At 25.8% G+C, this 25,047-nt stretch overlaps 3 protein-coding genes across 5 annotated transcripts in view; 1 reads left to right on the plus strand and 2 right to left on the minus strand.

Moving 5' to 3' along the window:
• The window catches only part of LOC145763474 (protein CMSS1-like), a 35,567-nt gene that overhangs the window by 496 nt on the left and 10,024 nt on the right, over positions 1 to 25,047 (plus strand). Inside the window, exons 2-6 of the mRNA XM_082574927.1 lie at positions 20,284 to 20,402; positions 21,103 to 21,220; positions 21,348 to 21,410; positions 21,730 to 21,865; positions 22,190 to 22,308. Of these exons, the coding sequence (XP_082431053.1) occupies positions 20,284 to 20,402; positions 21,103 to 21,220; positions 21,348 to 21,410; positions 21,730 to 21,865; positions 22,190 to 22,308 (555 nt within the window). The remainder of the gene's footprint in view (positions 1 to 20,283; positions 20,403 to 21,102; positions 21,221 to 21,347; positions 21,411 to 21,729; positions 21,866 to 22,189; positions 22,309 to 25,047) is intronic.
• LOC145760194 (uncharacterized) lies at positions 21 to 6,340 on the minus strand. The gene is made up of 12 exons (XM_082574074.1): positions 6,154 to 6,340; positions 5,692 to 5,791; positions 5,303 to 5,396; positions 4,433 to 4,961; positions 4,031 to 4,209; positions 3,495 to 3,629; positions 2,730 to 2,857; positions 2,203 to 2,349; positions 1,677 to 1,786; positions 1,264 to 1,402; positions 688 to 831; positions 21 to 326 (listed from the first exon to the last, which is right to left on the minus strand). The coding sequence occupies exons 1-12, from the start codon at positions 6,300 to 6,302 to the stop codon at positions 96 to 98; spliced, it is 2,085 nt and encodes a 694-aa protein (XP_082430200.1). The 5' UTR covers positions 6,303 to 6,340; the 3' UTR covers positions 21 to 95.
• Positions 7,709 to 18,532, minus strand: LOC145756681 (uncharacterized). Of its 3 annotated transcripts, none has more exons than XM_082572387.1 (21): positions 18,421 to 18,532; positions 16,907 to 16,988; positions 16,539 to 16,773; positions 15,975 to 16,095; positions 15,480 to 15,624; positions 15,051 to 15,148; positions 14,241 to 14,372; positions 13,695 to 13,853; positions 13,166 to 13,357; positions 12,751 to 12,896; positions 12,394 to 12,463; positions 12,137 to 12,220; positions 11,811 to 11,918; positions 11,398 to 11,556; positions 10,883 to 11,035; positions 10,516 to 10,614; positions 10,287 to 10,391; positions 9,561 to 9,743; positions 9,129 to 9,402; positions 8,528 to 8,646; positions 7,709 to 8,193 (listed from the first exon to the last, which is right to left on the minus strand). In XM_082572387.1, the coding sequence occupies exons 1-21, from the start codon at positions 18,442 to 18,444 to the stop codon at positions 8,074 to 8,076; spliced, it is 2,808 nt and encodes a 935-aa protein (XP_082428513.1). In that variant the 5' UTR covers positions 18,445 to 18,532; the 3' UTR covers positions 7,709 to 8,073. The 3 variants fall into 3 exon arrangements, with proteins under 3 accessions (XP_082428513.1, XP_082428511.1, XP_082428514.1); XM_082572385.1 differs by lacking the exon at positions 18,421 to 18,532 and adding an exon at positions 17,408 to 17,510; XM_082572388.1 differs by lacking the exon at positions 18,421 to 18,532 and adding an exon at positions 17,408 to 17,510 and having other exon boundaries at positions 8,069 to 8,193; positions 8,532 to 8,646.

Below are 25,047 nucleotides of genomic sequence, written 5' to 3' on the forward strand. Positions count from 1 at the left end.
AGCAGAATTGTTTATTTAAATAGTATATAAGAATCTAAACACTTTTAGGAAAGATAAAATCCACTTCTCCATAAATTATTTTGTTGGTGTTTTTTTTAATCAAAGTCGTCCTCTTTTACGGTTGTTGTTCCATTCATTCCATATCTCATATCGAACAATGGACCGAGTTTTTTACCATCAGCTAGGTGGCTCTCAAGAGCACACATTTTGTCGTGGTAAGGTTTTTTCCGGTCAAGAGACAAATTTGACATTTCTCGATTTAGGTACGAGTTTAGAACAAACACAGCACGAGGTTGTCTGCGTATCCATGACAACGCTAAGCAAGCCTAAATTTTAAAAGTTAATAAACTTTTTTGCAATGATAAATGCAAAAATATAAGTTTTTGCATGTTTGGTTTGTAATCTTGGAGAAAAAAAGTTTGATTATTGGTTTGTAGTTTTAGAGATAAAAAATTAATACTTAAGAGCATTTGCTTAGTTTTTTATATTACTAAACTTTGACTGATTATTGAATTAATATTATGTTAGTTTGTGCATTTTGTTAGAAAAAAAGGATTTAAATCAATACACATTTTGTTCAAGTCATAGGTGTATGTCCGCAGATAAACTTTCTCACTTTTGACTTTTATTTCACTTAAAAATGTTTTGAGTTAAAATCTTAAAACTGAAAACAAAAAACTGTTTTACCTCAATTAAGTCACAACCTTCATAACACCTGAAATGCCGAAGGTTAGCAGCCTCGTGCAAGACTTTCCATGCACGGGAGCAGTGACTGTGCTTGACATGACAGAATTTAAACAAAACTCCTGTGCTGGATGATCCAATGTAATACTGGAATTAATATAAGAGTGTTTTAGAGTTACATTACATTTAGATTTAATCGTTATTACAAAAAAAATTTAGGTTGTGTTTTTAAAATATTGTAAGGTACTACAAAAAATTGATTAAAAACTCTATAAATTGTTAGAAAATCTAGGTTTTTAGGTAATTTAGATGGCCTATATTTTTTATCTTGTCCTTATTTATTAAATGTTATTTAGAATTAAGATTTTTACCTATATTATATAAATTTTCTGTTTGTAATGATCATTTAATAAATGGTAATTGTGTGATAGCTTACAGATAGAAATAATACTTTCAGTTTCACGTATTTTAAATTGGTTAATTAATATCTATTTTTTATAATTTTTTTTTGTGTTAGCACTTTATTGTTTTGTGAGGTTAAACATTAATTTAATTCTGAAGTAACATTCAAATATTTACCTGGAAAGGTGAAGGTGAAGTCCATGATTCCTTTTCTTTGAGCTGAGTTTGTTCATTTTGCGCCAAAGTAAAGTCCTTGATAACAATCAAGTAGACCGAGTATAAAGCATATGGGTGTTCGCCCTTGTTAAACTGGGATCTAAAATCAAAAATTTTGTTGTGAAATTTATAAAGTTTATAGTAGTTTTTGTTGTTGTTTTTAAAACGATTAATTTTGGATGAACATTTTAGTTATGTGTCTTTTTTTTAGTCATTTTGTCTTTATTGTATTGAAATTGTATATATATACCATACTTTAAAATATTTTTTTTGTTTATTTATTTTTTTGATTGGCAGGTCTACTTTACAGTAATAATGGCTTATAGTATTCTGTCTAAAGTTCAATCTGTTACGTTAGTAGCCCTAAGTTTAACCTGTTTGATGAATGCAGCAAACTCTTTAAAGTTTTATCATCTTCCAACCAGGTTGGAAACTTGCATCGGGAACTTTCAAACTTTCCCAATTGATCGTTGTATTCAGTTACCTGGTTTAAATTAAGTTACATTTAATCATTGTTAATATTAAAGTAAAATAAACTAATTGATAAGTCTTCAACATAATTGGACTTTATTTTTAAAACATGGTCACAACTTTTAACTAATATTTAGCGGTGATAATTTACCCATATTTATTTTGTAAGCCTATAAATTGGACATACATAAATACAATCTTTTTAATTAAATTTATACTGAAATTTTAAGTGTCATTTAGTTAGTATGCATAGATTTAGATGGTGTTAACCAAGTTTGTGCATTTTTTGTGATGCTTTTGTTTGAATTGTATTTGCTTTTAACTAATTTTTGTTAAAGCTTTAGTTCTTGATAAGTAATAGCAAACAGGCTATAGTATAGTACTACCTAATAAACTTATAAATCAAGTACGTCTAAGCCTTTTTCTTACCTGCCATTTAATATTGTGCGACATTTCAGCTTTAAATCTGCTGTAAATAGGAGGACAAAGTGCATCTTGGCTAATAATAGATTGAAACATATGGGGGGCCACTCTTTGCTTTTCTGCTATGTAGGATATTGTAACTGCCTTTCTCACCTAAAAATTTTAAAAGTTAAAAATAAAAAGAGTTACTCTTATTCTATTTTGAGTTTTTAAAATAAATTAATTTGAATTTATTGTTTTTTGTAGTCTTTTTTGCAGTATTTTGGTAATAGTAGATTTTTTGTTGTAATTTAAAAAAATTTAATGTACTGCAGTTGTGGTTACGCACAATATATATATATTCTCACTTAATTTTTGTATATTTTTTTAAAAGATTTAATAAAAATAATGATGTAAAATCTTATATATGAAAAAAAAAATTAAAATTTAACTAATTTTATGGTGTTATGCCTTGGCCCAATACACATTTAAATTTTTCTGTATATTATGCTGAATGGCAATTGATTTTGTAATTATAAAATGGGTTTTATTACCTCATAAGTGGGTGGTTGTTTATGTAAATAAAGGTGAGCAAGATGGGGTAAATAGGTGGGGGTTCCCCATCTGATCCATAATTCGTTTTCTCTTAAGACTTTCACTAAACTATCATGGTCTGTAATGTCTAAAAAATAATAAGTTTTAATTTAAAATAAAAGTACACTGTGTTTCATGTAATTTATAGACTATATAATATAGCTTAGTAAACAATATAGATATATATATGTATATAGCCTATGTATTTATTTATGTCTTATTTAAGGCCTTTGTGTAAATTATTTTAAGCATATACTAGTTGCGGCAATAGTATTATGATTGAAATGCAGCCTATAGGGGTGGCATATAAATAGTTTGTATAATAAGTTGTCAATTGTCAGTTTGTGATTTAATTTTAATTGTTGTAATATGGTCGCAACTCTTCACTAATTTTTTATTAGATAATTTACTCAAGCAAACGGCATTTTTTTTAATTTTTCAGGCCTCTAGATTAACCATACATGCTAAAATATTTTATATTATTTAGCAAGCTCCATGATATATAGATTAAAGTTAGGTTAAATAAATTTTATACTGAATTTATTTTTTAAGGCATATAAAGTTTGTTTTTATTGTTGAAGGTTTTTAAATAAAAAAAATTATCAGTTTTGTTCTAATTGTTGTGTTGCTAAACTTCCATTTCAGTTGCCCTATTCAGTTGCTGTTTAACCTACACTGTTGGTTGCTTTATTGTTCTAAAATTAAAAGTTCAAATATCTGCCTACCTTGCATAATCATTCTTGCATAAGCAGGACTTTGAATAGAACCGTTCACATTTGTTCGTAAGTCTTCCACACGCTGGCAAAACTCCAGGATTATTGCCAACATTTTGGTGTCCACCTTTCGAAAACTAATGGAGGCTAAAAATTAAGTTAAATTAACTTTGTACTAGGAAATTTTTTGATTTTGGTAAGCTAAGTTTTGTGGAAAATTTTGCTTATTTATTAATGCTTTAATTATGTTATTTTTTGTTTAAAGTCCTTTTTTTGATTGTTGAATGTTTATAGAGCAGTTTTGCAACAAAAAATATTATTTTCTTTTTATAACAAAAAATATTATTTTCTTTTTATAATGATGTTGATGGTAAACTAGAAATATATTTGATTGTAAATGCTTTACTGTTTTTTTTTTTAATATAAAACAATTAAAAAGAATGATATTTTATATAAAAACTTTGGTTTAGTTGATGATTAATTATAATTGTAATATTTCTGAATTAAATTTAAAATGTTTAAAATAAAAAAACAAGTTAAGTTTTTACGTGGGCCAGGTTTAGCAAACATGTTGACGATTTCGTTTTTAAGCGAGACCTTGTCCTCAAAATCACAGAAGTCCAACACGAACATTTCTCGCTCTTGTGATTCTACTTCATCCACTGGAGGTGCCAGAGAGGTGTGCATTGTCGATAAAATTTTTTCAGTTGTTGAGTGTTCTGTTAACCTGTAAATAGAGATGGTTTTATTAGCTTATTAATTTAAAAAAATGCTGGTTGAATTTTGTGCTGGATTAAAAATTGGATAATTTTTAGTTAAATGTTAAAATTTTTAATGTTTTATCGAAATTTAAAACAAAAAAACATGGATTTATTTTCAAATTAAGTTACTTTTGTAGGTAGCAATTTTGCCGTTTTTAGTAAAAGAAAATACAATCTATTTTTTCTTACTTTAAATGCACTTTTAATTCTGCAACTACTGGTGAATTTGCAGGTTCGTTTTGAATTTTCTGGTAAAGTCTTTGTAATTTGGATTGAATTTTAGTAAAGCTCATCACAAAGTTTGGCCCTCTTCCTTGCGATATTCCATATATAGCTGTGCCAAAATTTTCAGTATTCAAATCCATTGATAAGGAATTAGGACCACTGCTTAACGCTTCATCAATGCTGATATTTTCTTCCGGTTGTGAGAAACCGAATGGTTGCGGTGTTATGGGACGTAGAAACGGCGAAGATGGTCTGCTTCTGTGATGTATTTGATCATCATATGGAGAGCCATCAGATGAAAAATAAACTGGGGACACTGGAGGTCTTGACTTCAAAAATGGCAAGTCAAAATCTTGGTATGAACCGATTTCAATTGAATTTACTGCATGAGGGTTGCTTTTTCTGGTGGAGGGTGATTTAGTTGATTTACTGCGGCTGCATGGGTTTAGTTGGTCGGGAAATGATTCTATTTCACTATGTGAGATATAGAGGTCTGTAAAAGATAAATTTTTAGCGTATATATAAAAAAATGTCATATTAATGGCCCAAAAACAGTATAATCTACTTATAATAAAGCTCAAAGGGTGATTTATATATATATATATAAGCGGGTTGATTTTTACAGGCAAATATTAGTTATAAGTTGAAACTTTGCTACAACCATTATAAGCAGCCTTTAGTAGGGCAGGCAATCGACAAGTATTGATATTACTCTATTAAAACTGTTAATTTCTTCTAAAGTAGAAAATAATGGGTAAAAAATGCTTTAATAACTTTAAAATGAAGCAGTATGATGTAGTTGCTAAACAAAACAATTAAGTTAACTTTGGTTACCTTCGTTTGCTTTATTAGTTCTTTTGGATTTAACTGGATGGGTAAAACCGCTTATTCCAGCTGAAATAGTTTTGGTTACTAGTTTGTGCTGTTCCTAAATTACAACATAATTGTTTTTTACATATTTTATTTGTTTTCACAGAAAGAAATTTGATTTACATGTAAAAAAGCTTAAATATATAAATGTACAGGCATTAGATTTCAAATAATATTAGTATGCTAAAAAACAAATTTTGCAAGTGTGCTTTTTGTTTGGAAAAATAAAATGGATAAATAACTTTTAGCAAGATTTTTATCATTTTTTATTACTTTTTTACTGTAAAAATGTAGTGGATAAAACAGTGTATATACATTACTTGACTGTATATGGAAAAATAAAGACTTCTTACGTTACGATCTCGAACTGTTGATCTGCTTTGCTTGGGTGGTAATTTTGGAATATTTTCACGATCGATGTTAAGTGAACTAGTCCGAAAATGACGGGTTTGCCTACAAAAATATATTCAATTTTTAGAGACAATTCTTACACCTATAAATGATTTTTAAAACATAATGTTTTGTAACTTTATAATTTTTTGCTGTCATTTTAGTAGTGTAAAAATAGCTTGTATGTAATAAAATACACCACTTTTATTCCATATTTTTGACTAGGGTTTTTCCATAAGATTTAATTTATGCGGCTTAGTTTTAGTTTGTAATTGGTTTAAAAGCATCCATAGTATATTAGTATTTCTTGTTATTCTACTACACAAATGTTTTAATTAACTTTAGCCTATATTAATGTTAAGTTAACTACTCAGTAAATAAATACGGAAAAAATTAAAAAAATTAGGGAAATTATTTTTTCTTACGTTTGTGGAGCTTTTTGTAAAACTTCGATTGAATGGTTTTCATAAGCGGGTAGTCTGGGTTGAACTGGAGGTGGACTGTCCTCTGATTGTGATGTCACACTGTTGTTTTGTGATGTCATAATATCACTTCCTTCGTTATTGTAATCCATAATTAAAATCACTTTTTACGTTGTATTGTTAAGTTAATCTAAACTAGTTTTAAAATTAAGTTTATTATAGCTGTTAAATTTGCTTATTATAATAATAAATCAATTTATATCTAACAATCTTTTCTAAATTAATTGTTTTTTAAATAGTTCTTTCTTAATTTTTCTTGTCATTAATTCTTTTTAAAAGATTTGTTTATTGTTTGTTAAAATCTTAAACTGTTCTGTTCAGTATTTTTTATAAATAGTCAGATGGTTTATTGTCTTAGTAATAATGACTCACGCTGGCAGGAAGAGGGTTATAGTAGACTGATTTTGAAACATATAACAGGCATTTTAAACTCAGTGTACATCAGGTTAAATTGGTTTGTTTAAATACAAAGATGATTACCTAAATATTTGTCCACGTTTCAAATTAATTTAATTTTTTTTAATCTACATTCTAACATACAGATTTTTTATAAAAAATAACAAACTTTTATATATTTTTGTAATTAAATTTATGTTTTTTTTAATTATATATATATATAGTTTATTTATATTCTTAAATTTTGTTAAAAAAATACAGTAAGGTTTTAAAACTTTTAATGTTTTTTTTTAATTCTAAATAAAAAATAAATTATTTAAAAAATGATTTTATAAGAATCATTTTTTGCAATCCCTGAAGAAGAAATTACTTTTTAATATTTTCCTTACTTTATTTATACTTTCCTTACTTAAAAAAATAGAATAAGGTTTTTTTATTACTGACATTGAGCTTCCTTATTATATTGCTTCCTCATAGAACCGAAATTAATAAAAAAAACTTTTTTCACAACCTACAGGAAATTGTATAAATATTAGGCTATTGTTACTCAATAAATAAAACTTATATTGTAACAAATATTGATATATAGTTGAACTAGGTATGCTAGGTTTATTAGCTCAACTGTTTTTATTATTGTTCTTGATATTTATAAATTTTACTTATATTCTAATTTGCTAAATTTTTTTATTCTCGTATTTTATGTTAGTGGAAATTTACTATCAGTAACATTACTTAGAATATATTTTAAATGATCTACATTAAAAATTCTGTTAAAAAATGATTTAAAATAAAGGTTTAACAGTCTGGTATCTATAATATTTGCTTAATGAACAAAAAATTTATAGCCAATAAAAGATATTGATTTTTTTTAAGATTTTTGTTTAATAATTGGTTTATTATTTATTTAGAGTTTCGTTTAAATACTTAAAATAAGAAAATCTGATTTTGTTGTAATTATTTACCTTTAAAAAAAATTTAAATATTTAATATTGGCAATAATGTATTTTCATAACGAATTAATTATTCTAATTTTTATCTTTGACTTTATCTAATATTAATAAATAAAACAAACATACATAACGAAAAATATTAGCTTGGCAATTTGTAAAATAGAATATTTTGTGTAGCAAGAAGGCATGCTTAATAATAAACTAACATTAAAATAAATAGTTTTTAATAAATAACTAAATAGCTCTTTTAAAAAAAAAGATATAAAAGGCGAACATTTTATGTGCTTTGTGCAGATAAAAAGTAAAACATATAAAAAATTGAATATTTTTTTGGAAGTGTGTAACCTAGTTTCGTACATTATTTTTGTTGTTAAGTGAATTGCAAAATTGTGTTTTTTTACACTTTTACACATTCTTGAAGTTTTTACATTTGTTTAAAATATTTGGTTAAAGTTTAAACTTCAATTTGCTAATGGCTATGACATCAATGTCATCCATTGTCATTTATAATATTGGGTTATCGGGCCACTTTACCCCCATTATTTCTGGTTAAATTGGGGCTTGAGCTTGTTGGGGTTGAACTCCGGAATTTAGGGATTCTTGTCGGGGAAATTGAAGGTTTTCGAGTTAGTTGAATCTGAGGATATACTCAAATTGTTAAAACCTTTTTATTAGCATTTACTGTTTGTTTTTGTATTTTTAATTAATTAAATATTTTAACCCAATTTTAATTGATATATTTTAAAGTCAAAATAGAATTTGTAAAGAAAAATTTTATTAATATTAAATGAATTGATTGTAGTGAAATTTATAACTTAATTTTAATTTGCTTTAATTAAAATTAAGAATTGTTGCAATTGAAACTCAATATCATTCAAAAAGATCGCAAATCAATAATAATGAGATAAATTGATCACAAATCGATGATAAAATGAGATTTAAAAAATGAGAGAATGTGAAATGAATCTTACCGACTTTTTTCTGGTCTCAGTTCTTGCTCTCGTGGTGGAAGGATTTACATTCATTCTACTTGTCACTTTAGTTACATTCTTTTTATTAACACAAGGACTTGATGGTGGTGGTTTTAATTCTATAAATAAAAATATAGGGAGTGAGTGGGTTAAAAGGTTTCCATAGCAATAGAAAAAATGGTGATTTAAGAACAAATCACTGTTTTTGTGGTTTTAATTTTATGAATATATAGAAAAGAAAATTAAGTTTGTTATGGGGTCACTTACAAATAAAAACTAAAAAAATTTGTAATTTAAGAACTAAGATGTTTTTGTGGTCTTAATTCTGTTAATATATAGAAAGAAAATTGATTAAAGGGTTGACATAGAAATTAAAAATAAAAAAAATTAAAACATTTAGGATGATTTAAAGTTTTTTGGTCTTTATTTTGTAGATACATAAAAAGCATATTGGTTAAAAGGTTTTTATAAAACTAAAAACGTAAAAAAATTGGTAAAACCAAAAAAATTGATGTTTTGAAAAAAACAAATACTGTGAGAATATATTTTTGATTTAAAAATAACAAAAAAAATGTAAAATTTAAAATTTATTAAATTATACCGGAAGAGGTTCTTGCACTTGGTGGGGATCGAACTTGAGAAGTTGATTTACTTTCTGACATACTTGTTTCAATATGTGAGGCCCCCGTTTTATTGTCCCTAACAATCTTAAAATTGGGGGTCATTTTTTCTTCAGGGTCATGAGTGATTGTCATAGAAACAGGGCCTTGTGGTTTTCCCTGACTGGGTGTGTCTTCATTACCTCTTAGTCGAACTATTATTGATCCCTGTTTGGGGGGTTTTCCCGTTTCTTTAAGTGAGATACGAGGTGTGGTCTGTTATTAATAATAAACATATTATGACATCATAAAAACTTAATTGTTATGGTTTTCTTTGTTTCTGGCTATTGGTTTTACCCAAATATTGAGTTTCAAAAAATAAAAAACTTGCCAAAAGTTTTAAAAATAATTTTATTATTGTTTACAATATTTACTTTTGTTAATGATGGGCTTGTAGAACCAGACATTCTTCTTAGATTTGTCCTCAAATTATGCTCTTGTGCGCCACCTCTTGTCTGTGATGGTGTTCGTTTAATCACCACATTCCTTGTTGGTTTGGTTTGTTCAATATTATTGTTGTTGTTGGATGTTTGTGTAGCAATGTGAGATAACTCAGTCTAAAATATATAAAGAAGTTTTGTAAAAAGATTAAGTAAATCAAGGTAAAAATTGTTGCTTTTTTACTTAGTCAATATGCAGCTAAGTTTTGCAATTTACTGTACCACTTTAAATGTTCAAATTTTTTTTTTGGATATATCTTTATCCTCGATGTGGGGAAGTCGAATGCGCGACTTAAACATAGAGTAACATCAGTTACTCCGACCCAGTCTCCAGTTGCCTGTGGCAGTTTGGGATATTATAGATTATAATTGCCCGATAATTATACTGCTGATACAGTGTTGGCTCAGTAGGAGTTCATACCGTTTATAGCGCATTACCCAAGGGTGCTACAGCATGAGATTAGTGGGGATTGAACCCACGACCTCATGTGTGGTGTAGCAAGTGTTTTTACCACTACACCACGCTGCCAAATTATTAAATGTGTTTAATAATGTAGGTTACAATTAGTTTGTAATGTAGCTTAAAAACTGTAGGTTAAAAACTAAAAAATACATTACTTACAATTAACAGACATTTTATTATACATGGCATAGTTTTACCTTAGCAGATCTGTTGTTGTTGTTTTTGTTGATTGGATTTTCTTGCAGTTTTTTCTCCAATATTTTAAGTTCATTTATAAGGCTTGCATTTGCTGTTTCAAGTGTCTAAATTTTTGGTAAAGTTAGCAGTTAAAAAAAATATTGTTTAACCTAACTTAGACAACCAACGATTTAACTTAAAATATTATAAAATACTAGATTTAAAATAAATTGAATGTAATGTACTTACTGAATATTTAGATTTAAATTCTTCACATTTATTTAAGGCTGCTTGTTCATTAAAACCCATTGCAACCAACTTCTTTAATTTTTCAGTAGATATTTGTAACTAGAAAACAAAAGTTTATAAAATTCAATAAAACATTAAAATAAGGTCTAAGTTTCGAAATTAATTTTTGAATGTTTAGAGTTATTTATTAAGTTGATTAATTTGTTTTGACTTCTTTCAGGTATGTTTATTAAAAATTTTAAAATAGAATTTTGGCAAAAATAAAATTAGCTTTAATTGCTTTTAAACTAACAGCAACAAAATTGTTTAAATATAGAATTCTCTGTTCTATAAATTAATTTAGAAACTTAAATTTAATTCTTCTTACATTTAATCTGGCTTGTTCAGAATTTTGTTGAGCAAGTTTGAGTTTTTGTTCATTTTTTTCTTCATCATTTTCCAGTTTATCCAACCTTGTTTTTAACATTACAACTTGTCTTCTTAGGTTGTTGATCAATACCTCACTCTGCTCTATTTTACTCTGTTCAAAATAAAAAAAATTTTGTTTATTTTACTTAAGATCTTTACATTAACTCATTTTTATTCATTACGTTTTGTTTTGTAACAAAATCTATCATTAGCTTTGCACTAATATGGCACAACTATAAGTTTATGTAAACCAGTCTAATAATTGGTTCAAGTTTTGAATTGATTTAAAATTGGGTATTTTATGTTATATGAGAAAAATCGCAGTCTATGGTTTATTAAGTTTCCTGGTAATTACAATTTATTTAGACAATGCCTAATATGAATACAACTGCCTCAATATGGAAATAACTTTACTTTTATTTAAGTAAAATCTAATAAATAGCAAGTTTTTTCATAAATTTTTATAGTGCTTACTTTGTCAACTAAATTTTCTTTTTGTTGTTCAAGATTCAAGATTTTTTGTCTCAGGGTTTCCGCTTCATTTGCCCTTCTTGTTTCCAGGGTTGCCAACTTTTCTTTAAGCTTTAAAACTTTTTTACTTTCTTCAATTATTTTTTGGGTTATTTCCGACACCTAGAAAAAATTGTAATATTTATACTTTACGGTAAATAGTTACAATCGGACTGAAAATTTTTATGCTGTAAATTTTACACCCTTATATTTGTTATATTTTTATGTAATAGTATATCCTTTTATATTACTAATAGGTATTAAACTGTGTTTAAATTAAATTTTAGTTTTAACAGTAACTATTTAAAATTTGTTTTTGTGCTGTATAACTTGTTTTTATAGGCGTTAGATTATTTAAAAAAAGTTGAATTGTTTACTTTTGTTCTTTCATCTTCCAACATGTCTTTATATTGTTCCGATTTATCTTTTTCCAGGTTAAATTTAGTCTCAAAAGCATCTCTCTCTTCTCTTATTTCTTTTGTTACCTTGAAACATTTAAAGTTTTATATTATTGGTTGGTTTAAACGTAGGTTTTAATCCAAAAAGAAGAAGATTTAAATATTTTAGTCTCTTATAAATGCATGGACATAAATTTAATATATATTCTTATGTGTTGATTTTGTTAGTAATTTTTTTGTTAACTTGTTTGTTTTGTTTGTTAAGGTAATTTTATTAAATCTTTTTTGAATACTTTTTTTGTTACCTCATGAATTTGTTTAAGTTTTTGTTCAGTTGATTTCAGTAAATTTTCACTTTCATCTACTTTACCGACTTTCTTTTGGAGATCCTTAATAGAAATAAAAAAAAGTTTAATTGTGGTACAAATATGATAAAAACATTTAAAATGTATTGTCGTTTAGTTATATAGTTTGCACAAAATTTAAACACTTAATTTTTAATTATTCTGTTATTTCAACAACTTTCTAGTTAAGATAAAAATGTGTTAAATATTATTTAAACCTCAATGTGTTGGTTCATTTTAACAACTTTCTTTACTTCAGCATCGAACAATTGTTTAATTTCATCAAACCTTAAAGTTAAAGCTTGATAAAATGGTAAATTATTTAAGTACGAAGTGATTATTATATAAGTTAAAGATATGATTTTTAACACTAAGTTTAAACTTACAAAACCTGTAGTTTGGTTCCACTAAAAATGTTAAAATTTCATAAATAAATGGGATTATTAGAAGTTAGTTACTTTGAATAAAATCAAAACAATTTTATGAGTATATTGTCCTAAAGCTTAACTTAAAAGATTATGTTGCTAGGCAGCCTATAACTTCATAAGTAAGTTTATTTTTAATTGTCAACCGACCTAAAGTTTGCCTCTTCAACACATCTTTTCATCTCAACCTCATTTTTTGCACTCTTCCTTAAGCTCTCTACCTCCACCCTGAGGTTTCGTGTATGTGCCAGTTCTGACACTAGGGCTTCTTCTAATTCTTTACATTCTTCCTGACCCTATATAAAATAATAAATATTGCACTAAAATCATTTTTGTTTGTTTTTGTATATATTTTTAAAGAGTAAAAGGATATTTAAATCATTTGTGTTTTTGTTGGTGTTTTTAATGTTTGTTGTATTTAACCTTATTTATTGTATATTTTTTAATTTTTAAAAATTATATGTCTGTGTAATATTAAGGTCTTAAAGTTGCAGATTCAATAAAAAAATGCTTATTAAGCATTCATAAAAAAAATTAAAATCAGTTAAAGAATTTGTTTTTTGACCTGATTATAAATCTTCTCTGCTTCCTGCATGCTTCTCACTGTATTCCTCAGTAACTCAACCTCTTCCAGCAAGTTTTCTTGCTCCTTCTCTTGCTCCAGCTTCTCCTTAATCCTCCACAGCTGATCATCAGTCTTTCTTAGATCTTTTTGGACACATTTCAACTTCTTAAGTTGTTTGTTAAGGTTGTCAATCTGGAAAAATGGTTTATTTTTGGCATTAAAAAATTTGGTGTTTTTTTACATTGTATATTTTTTTAATCAAATTAATGGTGTATAATTTATTTAAAACATTAGTATTTTAATAAATTTAATTTCATTGTGATGTTTTTTCATAAAAGTTATTTTATAATGATAAAAATTTGACATTTTGGTTGAAGGTTTTAAATTTCGTTAAAAAACTTTAGTAAATTGTTATTTTATGATTATATGCTATAAAAAATGGATTTTTTAGTATTTTTATAATTAAAAAAAAAATTTTTGTTTTTAACTTGTTTCAATATTATTAAAATAAATAAAAGTAAAGTCTAACCTTGTCTTGTTGTAATTTATTTTGATTTTCTTGTTCATTTAACTTTAATTTTAGTTCTTCGTTTTCTTTAAAGAATTTCTGATTTTGTTCTTCCAACTCATTCTCAAGTTCTGTCGTTTGTTGTTTTTCTTGTGTAATTGTTTTTTCTGTTTCTTTTACCTTGGAATTTGGGAAAACAATAACTTTTTTTATTTTTAAAAATGATTTGGGTATAAAAACAATTTTTTTTGTTACTTTTACATTGGAATTAAGAAAAATAATAACTTTTGTTGATTTTTAAAAAATCTATATTTAAACAAGTAGTATGTATAATTTAACAATAAAAAACTATTTAAATTATTTTTAAAAATAAAATCTATTTTTTTTTTTAAGAAAATTAATTTTGTTTGAAATTAGGAAAATTTAAAAAGTTTGTAATATTTTTTGTAATAAAATAAATAATTTTGTTATAAATTTGTTCTCCAATTAATTTAAAGTTCTTATGTTAATGTTTACTGTAAAACCACGTGTAAAAGTTGAACCTAAACAATAATATGAATCTATTACTTGAGCTGTTAGTTGTTCAACTTGGTTTTGTAAATGTGACGTCAGCTGTTTGCTTTCAGTTAAGGTCTGCAGCTGTCTCTGTCGTTCTTCGACTAACTCCAACGACAACGACTTTAATCTGGTTAGTTCCTCCTAGAAAATGTCAAATATTTGTCGTTAATATCACAGTTTATCTAATTAAAAATCTTCGTGAAATTTCTAAGCAAAACAACGTGAAATTTCTAAGCAAAACAACGCAGTGACCTCAGCAACTACATTATAGTTATTGGTTTTTAGGGGATATATAATTAAAAAATACCTCTGAATCATTTAAATAAATAGATGATAATTTGGCAAAAATAAAGGTAAATTTTGTTGCCGTATTAGACAAAATTTTAAGATAAAAAAATGGGATTTGCTATAAGCAAAGTTAAACGCGCCACTATGTTTATATCGGCTTACCGCTGTTATTTGTAAAAGCTCTCGGGATTTTAAAGTAAGGTTTAACACATTACTAAGCCCTCAAACACACCAAGTTAATAATGCTGTTAATAATATACCTATACCACAAAACGTACGCATTCATACCATGTAATGGATGCTATTCATATAACGTTGTGTTCAATTTATAAATGACAGTGTACCTTAGCTATGTGACCTACTTAACTATTCAGTCTCTAGTCATTTAGGTTTTAAACTATAACAGTTACTGTTACATTATTATCTAAAATAATATTGAAATTTAAATTATTACTTATATACAACAGAATAGTTTTGGTGACAAAATTAGCAAGTTTCGGATTTGCTTAATTATGTTAAAACAATACGAACCTTATTTTCTTTCACTTTTCTTGTGAGATCTCTTTCCTTTCGATCATGAACAAGTTTTTCTTGTTCGAAAATTTGCTTTAATCTTTCGCGATCATTTTCTGGAAGCAATATAAAATATGTTCAACTTTTAATAAGTTCAGTTTGTATGTACCAACATTGTCTTTTTAAATTATGCTTTTTTTATCCAAGTTATGTTTAACTATTGCGTAGAATATAAGAGTATTTTGCTTATAAATTAAAAGCATTACATTTTTTTTATATTATGTCAAAAATAGAACAAAAATTTGTTTTTCAAAAGCAGTCGAAAATTTTTAAAATATTAATAAACTTAATGGTTATTTCTCTTTAATATTAAGCCATCAATTTCAATAATTTTACGTAATCAAACATGCTAAAAAAGTTTCTTAAAGAAACAACCAATTGACCAACCTAATAAAGTGACAAAGTCATCTGACTTAATCATATATTCTTGATGTTTTCTTTTTTCTTGTTCCGCGTCTTCGCATAATCGTTGATATTTCTCTTCTGACGTCATCAAAATTTGTTTCAATTTCTTGTGCGAGTCTTTTTGGTGCTGAAAAGTATTGTGTTAAAATTTGTAATAAGGGGGTGGTCTTTAAAATTTAGTAACAGAATAACATCGTTGTTTTGTACTTTTATAACATAGAAAGTATTGTTGTGATATTTCTTAAAGTTTTACAACTTGTAAAAAGTTAGTACTTTTAACTTTACAAATTAATTATATGGTTCTTCATTATAAAATTTACAACTCAAAACTCCTTTTGCTCTAAATGCATTAGAAAAATATGCTGTTAAAAGCATAGTTTTAACAAAAAGTTTGGGTTTTACCTAACTAAAAGTATTAAGTATTCGTCCTTTAAAAAAAATCAAGTATTCGTTTTATATTTTGTATACAAAACTCACTTGTATAATTTTCTTTAGTTGTTCTTTAGTTTGAAGATTGACCGAATCGTCTAAGTTGTTTATATCCAAAGTTGCTGCATCTCTTTGCAGGGCCTTGTAAGGTTGGCCTGTTGAGCCATACCTAAAATAAAACGTAAAAATAAATCAACTAATTTAAAGGCCCTGGTTAAAAATATACCACTTTCTTTTGTAATTAAAATTGGTCTTGCATTATACTTTGTAAAATGTTTTGGTATGTTTTTTTTACAATTTCCTTATAGTTTGTTTTTTGGAAAGTAAAGCTTGTAAAGTCGATTTTTTCGCATCGAGTATAAAGGCATGTTCAAAACCCTTGAATTACGATACGCTGCGTTATGTTACGTAAATTTGTGAATTCTTGTTTAAACGATCTAAAAATTACAATTTTTTTCAGCTTCACAATTCTATTAAATGTTGCGTTATTTTTGTAAAGTTTCGTATGTGTAGACCGTTCGTTTATTTTAAATTGTTACGAATTCTTACTCTAAGTTGCGTTGTGTAAACGAGCCTTAAGTCAAAACATTTTAAATACATCAATTTTTTTACCTTCCATCTGTATTCTGAACACATTCCGATTTCAAGATTGAAATCACTTCGTCTCTCGCTTGCAATTCCCCTTCAAATACACTCAACAACTTTAACAGCTCGTCTCTGCTTAAGTTAATATTGGGCTCGTTGATGGATGACGTAGTGGTTGCGTCACTGTCCGGAGAGCCCCCGTTCTTAATGACGTGTTCGTCGTAGTCTTCGATAACGTCAAGACGTTTGTTGTCAGTAGATTCTAGAGTTTGTAAAGTTTTGCATCGTTTTAAAAGATCGTGTTAAATTTTATTAAAATAATTTTTTTTAAACAATAGGGTTAATTTTTAGGGGCAAAGTTATTAGTTAAGGCTTTATTAAAAAAAATTACTTACTGTCCCCTTTGTCATTTGTTTTTCTTTTATTTTTCCGAACCGTTCCAGTGTCTGATTCTACTCCGTTGTTAATAGTTGGAATCTGTTTAAAATAAATTTGGTTATGTTGGTTTTTATCTAATTTTCTGGGTTATGTTTTTTATGTTAAAAACTGATTAAACTGGGTTATAGCGCCAGCATTTATATTTAGTTAACGTTTTTATTTAGTTTGCATTTGTTAAAGATGGTGATTAAGGCTAACCTATGACAAGTTTTGAAATTAACAAAACGCAAATTTAAAAAAATTCTTAAATTTATGAATTTTTTTCATTGTTTTTTTTATACAATGCAGCGAAAAAAATAGGTAACCCAACTAAGTAACATATGGTTATATTAACAGATAAATGTCTGCACTATCTAAGTTCCATAATTAAAAATATATTCTTTAGTACAATAACTATCCCACATGACTTAATATAAGGTATTCTGCAGGTTAAAGTTATACAATAAACTAAAACCTACCATAAAACTAAAATTGATGTCTGTTAGGGCCATACCTTTCACTCTATATAACAAACCCTACTTTAAAACCTTCGTTTTATCATGTTTTATTTATAACCTTGCCTGTAATCTTTAAATATCGTGCCCTATATTTTTATATGGAATAAACATGAGCTAAAAATTCAGTTATAAAACAGTAAGGTTTAAAACATTTATGTTTTTTTTAAATGTTGGCTATTTAAAGTTGCTTAACTTATCGTCTGTCTATTGTCAAGTATATATGTATTAGGATGGTATTTATGACGTCATATTAAAATTAAAGGGGGGTTCTTTTGTAAGGGTTTTAAAGATAATTAAAATAAATATTATGATTTTAATTTTTAACTTATTTAAATAAAACGTAATAATGTTATTTATATTTTTATATTTAAGTGTTTAAATTTGTGTTATTCGTTTAAAATCAAAAAATTATATCTCCCCCCTTAGTTATATATTGTGGACGCTACCTTTGAAGTAAAACCTGTTCCCCTTTGAGTCTATGACGTCATAATACATATTTAAGTTCATTATCTCCCGCGAGAAAATAAATATTTAATATAATAAAAATAAACAACTTTTCGTTTTGTTGATATGCAAATTTTAAAATATAATTAAATAAAAAAAAATTAGATTAAAATATATTTAGAGAATTGGTGTTTAATAAATTTAAATTTTTCTATTTGCTAAATAAAATCTTGTTTTTAAATATTCTATTTTGTAGAGTTTTTTTTTTAATAAACGCGAATTGAATTTACGTTAAAAGTAAATTAAACGAAGAGTTTAATAGTTCATTTTAAATTTTTCTAATCGATAGTTTTCGTCTAGACGATTTTTTTCTTCTTTTAAAGGTCAGAAAATTGAAAACCTTATTTTTCTTGAAACGTAAATTTTAAAATTAAATTATTTTCTTAAAACTATGCTATTTTATTTTAGCAATTTATGTTAGTATATTTAAAAAATCAGTTGTTAAAATCTATTGAACAATATAAGCTTACCTTATTTTTCTTGAATTTGAACATCTTTTTACATTTAATATTATTCCAGTTGATTTTATATTGGTATATACTACTTAAATATACTTATTTTATTCTATAAATTCTATAAAACCCTAAAAAAAAGCAAATTAAAATGCATTGAACTTACATGTCAAAAAAACACTAATTTTAACTAAGACATACTATTTCTAAAGCCTAAAAATTTAAAGCTGTAAAGCATTAAAAACTAGACTGTTTAAAGTACTGTAATTCTACCATTTAAATCACTAGTGTTTTGATTTTTAATTGGAAAACATTTGACATTGCCGGTTTAATTTGAACGGAAACAGCAAATTATTCTTAAATGTCGCTCTAACTTTTATAACATAGAAGCTTCCTATACCCTATTATAAATCAACTGTTTATCAAATTAACTCTCCAACTACGAACTAATCTAGTTTTGCGCTTCGCAGTAACGTATAAACACGACCTAAGTATGTTATAGAGTTACCTGTTCTGCAATGAGTTAATCTACTTTAAAGGTCTATTAAAGCCAAAGTTCAAAGGTCATAATCAAACGAAATACCGAACTGTTAATAATATTAAAACTTCAAATTTTACTGAATTTTATTCCAAGTCTCTCTTATAATTAGATAGAGTTCCTTTTTGCGTCAGTTTGACACAGACCAGGCGTATGCACGTAATAAATAATCATTGTGACGTCATTGACATGCCAGTCACGTGACACTTTTAGTATCATGCTTAAATATTTCAACGTTATTTCAAAACACGGTAATTACCACAACCCTTTAACTAAACTAACCGTCTATATGCGCTTGTTTAAAAAGCGTGTTTTATTTTTTCGTCGGTTAAGAGTTGCGCTCGTGCTGTTTATTGCTCTGTTGGGAAAGTAAAAGCGTTAAAATTGATTATTTTTGTTATTTAGTGACAATTTATATTCTCATTTCGTCAACTCTTTTAATAATTAATTAATGGAAATAAATTTAATATTGGATTTAGATAAATAGTATTCGAAAAATTAGATTTATTTTTGTACATCTTGCTACATACTATTTATAACCTTTGCAAATATAATTCGTTTTGGTGAATAAAATTTAAACACTTTTTAACCTGCTTAACAACATATATGAATGTCTTTTTTATTGTAATATTTTAAAGCTTTTAAAAAGTGCGTCTATTAAAACGGTTTGTCCAGATTTTCAGTATCTAACATCATTGTAAATTACCATTTTGTTATAAACTATATTTTATTTCTATAGCTTATAACTACCTTAAATTCTAATATGCACGTCTTGTAAATTTTAACAACTTTTAGAAACTGAAAAACTAACGCTTTATCTGAAACCACAAAATAATAATAAACTGTAAAATTTTATTAATTTATCAAAGGTAGATTTACGCATAGGCATCTTGTTGTTAATATCTAACGGTGGGCTTTATAGTAAAGCTAAGTTTGTAAATGTCTAAATGGGCCTATAAAAATACTGAAAATTAGCAATTTAAGTTAAAAATTGAATATTTTTCTGCCCAAAAATATTTATAAATAATCAATGCTATATTTAATTTTTACACAATTAAAAAAAATATGAAAAAGTTTTCAAAACAGCTTACTAATTAACATTTTAAACTTTTATATTTATGTAGTTAAAATCCTATAAATCTCACTATATAAGACACAAAACTATTTGTAACTTCTTTAATTTCATGCCACTATTTGTCATTGATTTTAAAGATATCAATTTCTTTTAATCTGGTTTTATTCCTGTGGGATTTAATTTAGCATTGGAAGACCACTTTAAAAGTTTATTAATTTACAACTAACTTGTTTATTTACGTGGTTAAAATTTTTTGTTTGTTTTTCAGATGTTGAAATTCCGAAAATTAAAAAACGAAAGGGAAACCCTGAATTGAATTCGAAGGAAAATAAATTGGAAACTCTGATTTCGGAGGAGCCAGTTAAAAAGAAAAAACGAAAAAGAAAAGTAAATTTTTTTAAATCTTCAGAAAAATGTTACATTTGACGTATTTAAAATAAAATTTAAAATACCATTCGTAACTGTTATAATCTAACTATAGCGTATTACTTTAATAGCATGCTTTCTTACTAGAGGATCACTACTTACATTTATACAACCTTATTTACGTTAAAATACACTTAATTATCTAACTTTCATGAGTTTACCTAATTTAAACTGTTTATAAAAACTTGCCAAACGAGTTGTATAAAGCATTTTATACACATACTAATTGCGTTAGTATTACTATATCGCGCAACCAAAAAGAAACTGCATATGCACTTAATAATAACACATTACAAACATAACATACACTATTAACTTTACTATATTTAATGTGTTAAAATATTCTTTACTTATTTTTAGCATATGACTAACTAAACTTGTAGTAATATACTATATATACTATAGCGTTTATGTGTTAAATATGCTTGTAAAATAACTTTGCAACACCATCCACTTTGTTAGTAATATGCACTATAGTCTAAACTTTGTTATGATTGTAAAGTTAACCATATTGTTTAGGCTCATCACGTTTTTCCCACGATAGCGTCTACTTCCGGTTTAAATAATCGGTTGACTAATTTTTGATTTGTTTACAAAAGTTTTGAATTATTTTAGCTTTAAAATATCGATAATTTTTTTATTTTTTTGTTGCGTATTTTAGAGAATAACTGAAGCCGTTCTACCGACCTCTGGCGGAAGTTTAGAAACGTTTTCGCTTTGTTTTTTTAATCATTTTAATAAACTTTCAGTCGTAGAAAAAATGGAGCTAACTTTACAAGGTGAAATTTAAAATTAAATTTTTAACATAGACTTATAATATATAAAAAATATAAAAAATTTTAGCTAAATATTTGCATATACGTAAAAAAAATTGTTTCATTTTTTATTCTTTTTTTGTTTTTAAAGATCGTCATTTCACGGCTTGTAACGTTGAGAAAAATCATACTTTGACATCTTATTTAAAACAAGGTAATATTTAAAATTGTGCAAATCATGTTTTTTTATATTTAAAATTTTTATTAAGGTTTAATTGTGTACTAGTCTAAATTTTTGTTAATAAATTTAGTTAAAATCTTTCTTTTTCTTTTTTTTCTATATTACCTTAAGGTGATAGGTTTTATATTTTTATTGGGTAAGGGTGTGCTGTTATGACGTGTTTTTGAGCAATCCTTAAACGCCGGGCTTAAGGGCGAATAGTGTGGCATTGGTGCGGCTCGTACCCAAAACCTTTCGGCTCGTAGTCCGACTCCATGACCTTTAAACAAATAAATTTTATTAAAATTTTTAGTGTTCCCCAAATGGCGTAAAATCGCCGTCGAACACAAACACAAGATGTCGCCATTGATCTTGTTTATTTGTGGGAACGCTCTTCGTGCTTCGAATATTAACACTGAAGTTAAAACTTTTAAGGGAAAAGAATACAAGTAAAAAAATAATTATATTTTGGTTGATTATTTTTCTCATTGTATTGTGGGTATTTGATTTTTCATTTAATAATTAATTTATAATTTTTTTTTAAGATTAAGTATAAATAATTTAACTTAGCTTTTTATTATTCTTTTTTTGGTAAATTATTATTGTAGATTATCAGTTTGATTAAAGGTTTATTTTTTAATTTAAAGAATACATGTTTATGAGTTATCACCAAAATTTTAAGCATTTTTTTTAATTTAATAATATGCCAATTTTTATTTTTAATTAATTTAATTTTCAAACTTGCTAAAAATTAGTAAAATTTAATTTTTTAGATCGATGAAATTATTTTCACGTCATATGAAAATCGACGAACAAATCAAAACTTTAAAGAATGACGTCATCCACTTTGGGGTTGGCACTCCTGCGAGGATAAAGTCGTTACTACAACAAGGTAGGCACTTTTATATTTAAATTATTTTTTTTTTTTTTTTTTTTAATTTCTTTTGTTCAGTAAATTACTTTAATTTTTTTTTGGTTTAAATTAATTTATTTTTCAAATTTTCAAACGATTTTTTAATTAAAATTCAAAATAAATTTTTGCAAAATGATTAAAACATTATTTTTAAATGTTTTTTATCAAAAATAAATTATATTGTCGTTAGGAAATGTTACATTTAACTAATTAGTAAATTATATTAGTTTATATTGATATAAACTACTAATAGTTTAAGTTAATCGAAAGCTAATTACAAAAAGTTTAGTATTTCTACGAATAAAAATTATTTCTAAAAATTCTCGAAAATTCGACAAAAATGACGTAATCTGACGTCATCATTTTTGCAATATAATTATTATTTATTTGTTTTATTCAAAAAATATATTTTTATATATATGCGTAAATCGGTTAATAATTACGGAAAATTCCTATAGGTTAAATGGAGAATTATATCAGAAATATTTATTAGTTTTTTTTAATCGAAAAAAAACAAATTTTTACTTTACAAAATTAGCAAAATTTTAGGAAAATAATTACTCTAAAATAACACGGTTTTCTAGTATCAAGTAATTAACAAAATTAATTTCTAAATTCCAAGTAAATTTTAACAAATAATAAATTAAACACAACGTCGTATTTACCTTTCGTTAACCGGTTGTGAATGTAATTAATCAACTAATTAATGAAGTTAATTACTTCATCTCAATCACGTTCCTGAGTTAAGGAGAAATTTGCACGAATTCAACTTTTTTGCTCAGGTAAATATTTTATATAATTTTATCATTTATTTTTTTGGCCAAGTTATATTTTTATTACGTAAGTGTATTTATTGTATTAAAAATAACTTAGTTAGAATGTAAATTTAGCATTTTTTACTAAGTCTTATTGTAAGCCTAAAAAAGGATAATAGAAAAGAAAAAAAGGAAAAAGTTGCATTTGAGAAGAAAATAAATAGTTATTTAGATTATACAAGGCACAGTAAATAGTTACAAAAATTTATTTTGTTTTTTCGACGCTAACTTTTAATTTTTAAAAAGTAAATTTATATTACATAAGTTTCACATAAATTTGGGTCAAACTATTTTTTTCTTAAGATTTATATTACAAACTTTTTGATGTGAAAAATTTGGCTGCCAGCTTAGATTAAAATATTTGTTACCCCAACCTCAGGAATGTGGGCGCTTAAAATATTATTTTATATTCGTCAATTTTATGAAAACTCTTTGTAATTTATACGCGCACTACAAACAAGAGTTTATTTTTATATTAAAGACCTCCTATAAATCAAACAAAAATATAGCTTTAATAGTTGTATATAGATAGTGATATTGTATAGACATATTTTTGGTGAATATTTTTAATAATTTTTTAAATTTTTTAATTAATTAACAAATTTCTTTTTTTTAATCGATTGATTGTTTTTTGGCATGACCATGGCAAAATTTTATGTTTTTTTAATTTATTTCTTGGAAGTTAAAAGTGATAATTTATTATTTTATCTTCGCCAACGGAAGTTCTTTTTATAATGATGTCTTTAGAACCAAAAAATTTGCCAAAAAAATGTTTAAAATTATTCTCAGTTATCAATAACATTTTTTCGGTAAAAATAACTTTTCGTTCGAGCAATATTTATGACGTCACAATACGAGCTACCGAGTTCGATTCATCACGGTACTTATGACGTCATAATGTCTCGATTACAAACAAATTTCGACTTCTTTGGAAATAATATTTCGGAGAAAAGAGTTTAACAATTTTTAAATAAAAGCAATAAAAATTTAAATAAAAATATTTAAACAATGAACTCCTTTATTTACGTCACAATTAGGTGAATTGTTTAACTCAGGTGTATTTGACATTATAGTTACGTCATTATCTTTAATGCAAATTAAGATTGTTTTATGTAAATTATGTTTATATAAGATAGTAGGGCGTTATATTAATTTAAATATAGAAAAAAATTAAATTTATTTAAAACTTAAATATTTGTGTTTTGAATTAATTATTTTTTTTTGCACTTTTAAAAAAAAATTGTATCTGAATTTGTTTTTAGCATTTTATTCGTTTTTTTTTAAACTTAATTAAACTTTTTTTACATATATCGTTTAATTACGTCATAACTGAAAGCGTTTAACACAATGACTCAATAATGACGTCACAAATAGGAACTCTTAACACGTCTTTGATGTTTCTTTTAATCTAAAAAAATGTTTTTTTTTATTTTTTGTAATGACAAAAATTTAAACTTGTTAAAAACGAAAAATTAAAATCGTAACGTTATTTAAATAAAGTTATGTGACTCCGGTCGGCAAAGGGTTAAACATGACAATTTAAACCCTGGACTTGATTTCAAATCTTGATATCTTAATAGAGCTGTGAGTTTCGTATTTAGCAGCAGTTTAATTTAAATCAAAGCACCGCTGGGGTTATTACTGGATTAAGTTGCCTGTTTGTTAAAGGATATTGTTTTAAAATTTCTTTCCGATTCGAGTTGTCTTTATATGGAAATTTAAGATTATATTTAAGCTGAATTGTCGTGTGTTAGGAATTAGTTTGGCTTAGGTTAAATGCTGGTATGTAGAATTTTATCTAAAAAATTTTTAAAATAAAAAAAAAAATTATTAAATTTATTTTGTAATTTTGATTTTTTTGCATTTTCAGTAACATTTAGTTTATTATAATAAGTAATAAATC

The sequence above is a fragment of the Corella eumyota genome, chromosome 1 (genome assembly GCF_963082875.1).
Source record: "Corella eumyota chromosome 1, kaCorEumy4.1, whole genome shotgun sequence".
NCBI classification, from domain to species: Eukaryota; Metazoa; Chordata; class Ascidiacea; order Phlebobranchia; family Corellidae; genus Corella; species Corella eumyota.

Excerpts from the sequence above, each read along its gene's own strand:
- LOC145760194 (XM_082574074.1), bottom strand. The coding sequence starts at position 6,302 with ATGGATTACAATAACGAAGGAAGTGATATTATGACATCACAAAACAAC. Across the intron at positions 1,787-2,202 it reads CGCACAATATTAAATGGCAG|GTAACTGAATACAACGATCA; the intron begins GTAAGAAAAAGG and ends AATTTAAACCAG. Across the intron at positions 1,403-1,676 it reads TTGCTGCATTCATCAAACAG|ATCCCAGTTTAACAAGGGCG; the intron begins GTTAAACTTAGG and ends TTTTGATTTTAG.
- LOC145756681 (XM_082572385.1), bottom strand. The coding sequence starts at position 17,440 with ATGGCCCTAACAGACATCAATTTTAGTTTTATG. Across the intron at positions 11,919-12,136 it reads AACTTAAACAAATTCATGAG|GTAACAAAAGAAATAAGAGA; the intron begins GTAACAAAAAAA and ends AAATGTTTCAAG. Across the intron at positions 10,392-10,515 it reads AATTTAAATCTAAATATTCA|ACACTTGAAACAGCAAATGC; the intron begins GTAAGTACATTA and ends CCAAAAATTTAG.